The 1,759-nt window shown below is 35.8% G+C and overlaps 1 protein-coding gene across 2 annotated transcripts in view; it reads right to left on the reverse strand.

Annotated features, from left to right (window-relative positions):
• Positions 1-599, reverse strand: part of LOC125026403 (proton-associated sugar transporter A-like) — a 20,859-nt gene extending 20,260 nt beyond the window's left edge. For both annotated transcript variants that reach the window (XM_047614839.1, XM_047614838.1), the window contains exon 1: positions 340-599. In XM_047614839.1, coding sequence (XP_047470795.1) covers positions 340-583 — 244 coding nt within the window. In that variant the 5' untranslated portion in view covers positions 584-599. The remainder of the gene's footprint in view (positions 1-339) is intronic.
• Between the last annotated feature and the right edge of the window lie 1,160 nt (positions 600-1,759).

A 1,759-nucleotide genomic window follows, 5' to 3' on the forward strand; every position in this document is an offset into this window, starting at 1 on the left:
AGGAGGAGGAGGAGAAGGAGGAGGAGGAGGAGGAGGAGGATGTCTATAATGACGATAGCGATGATGATGATGATGATGATAAAAATGTAAATGATAAAGTAATGAAAATGCAAAGAATAATGATGACGAATAGAGAAAGACGAAGGCGATGGCAAAGATGAAATTCATAATAACTTCAACAAAAAAAGGAACAAAGACGATTTAAAAAAATCTAAATACACAAATGCACTAACAATAACAAAAAAACAAACAATCAACAAGAAAACAAAAAACTAAAAAATAACCACCAGATAAGCAAACAAAAACTCAAAACAAAAACAACAACACCAATCCACTTACCGAGAATGATACCGATGGACAGAAGAATGATAAAAGGCCTTCTGCGTCCTAGCTTCGACCGGCAGTTATCCGACAGAGAGCCCAAAATCGGCGTCAGGAAGAACCCGATGAAGGGACTCAGGCACCAGATGAGTGTCATGTGCCTGTGCCTGACGCCGATCTTGAGCAGGGTCGGCGAAACGAAGGCGGTTTCGGCGGCGTAACAGAACTCGATGCCCATCACAGCGGCTGATATGCGGACCATCTCCGCGCGTGTCTTTCGCCTGGGGGTGGGGAGGAGGGGGGAGCGAGGAGGAGAGGGAGTGAGGCTGAGTTAGTTTTTTATATTTTTTTTATATGAAAAGAGTGTATTATTATTATTATTAACATTGTTATTATTATTATTATTATTATCCTCATTATCAGCATCGATAGTATAATTACCATTATCTTTATCTTCATCATCACTATCAACTTTACCATTATTATTATCATCATTATCGTCATTATCATTATTATCTTTATTACTATTATCATTATTGTTGCTGTTATTATTATTACTGTTATTACCATTATCATTATTATCAATGTTATTATTATCATTATAATCGTTATCCTTCTCACTATCGTATTTTTCCATTATTATTATCATCATTATTACCATCAGCGTTCTCATTGTTATTTTTATCATCATAATCATCATCATAGCTATCTAAAGCTACCACATTAACATCTATGATCAGAAGCAATGCCTTTCTCTACAGCAGGATTTCCCTACATTATTTAGACGTCTCTGTACATACCTTCTCTTTCTCCTTTTTTTTTTTTTTTTTTTTTTTTTTACTATTGGGCGGTTCTTTTTTTTATCTATTTATCTATGTTTACTGTTGGGCGACTCGTCTTTTTTTTTTTTTTTTTTTTTCTTTTACTGTTTGGTGAATCGTGGTCAAACCAGCCACCTCCACTTACGTATCTGTCTTAGATGTGTACACACTCGGGCTTGTCAAAGTTTACGTGTATTTTGTTGATGATACACATTTCGAAATTGATACATTAAATTATATGTTCGAAAACGTCAGATTTTTTGCAATCTTTCTTAAGTATATTTTTCTTTTTTCTCTCTTTCCTTCTTTCTTTTTTTTCTCACTTTCTTTCTTTCTTTCTTCCTTCCTTTTCTAGGCATGCAGCGACGTCAAAAAACATCCTGGCGACCGTCATTTCAGGGAACCACATCAGTACGAACGTCGATTCAAGGAATTTGATTAATATCTTGGAAAAAAATATCCAAAGTCCCTTTTCGTCACATATTTTGAATTTTGGTTTACCGTTCGAGTAAGGAGTATCGAAAGCAGGCAGGCAACGATCCTGTGCATGATGATCACCTCCGAAAATCACAAGAACATCCCACTTTATCTCTTCCCACAGAATCGAACATGATTTT

This window comes from Penaeus chinensis, chromosome 6, assembly GCF_019202785.1.
Source record: "Penaeus chinensis breed Huanghai No. 1 chromosome 6, ASM1920278v2, whole genome shotgun sequence".
Taxonomy (NCBI): domain Eukaryota; kingdom Metazoa; phylum Arthropoda; class Malacostraca; order Decapoda; family Penaeidae; genus Penaeus; species Penaeus chinensis.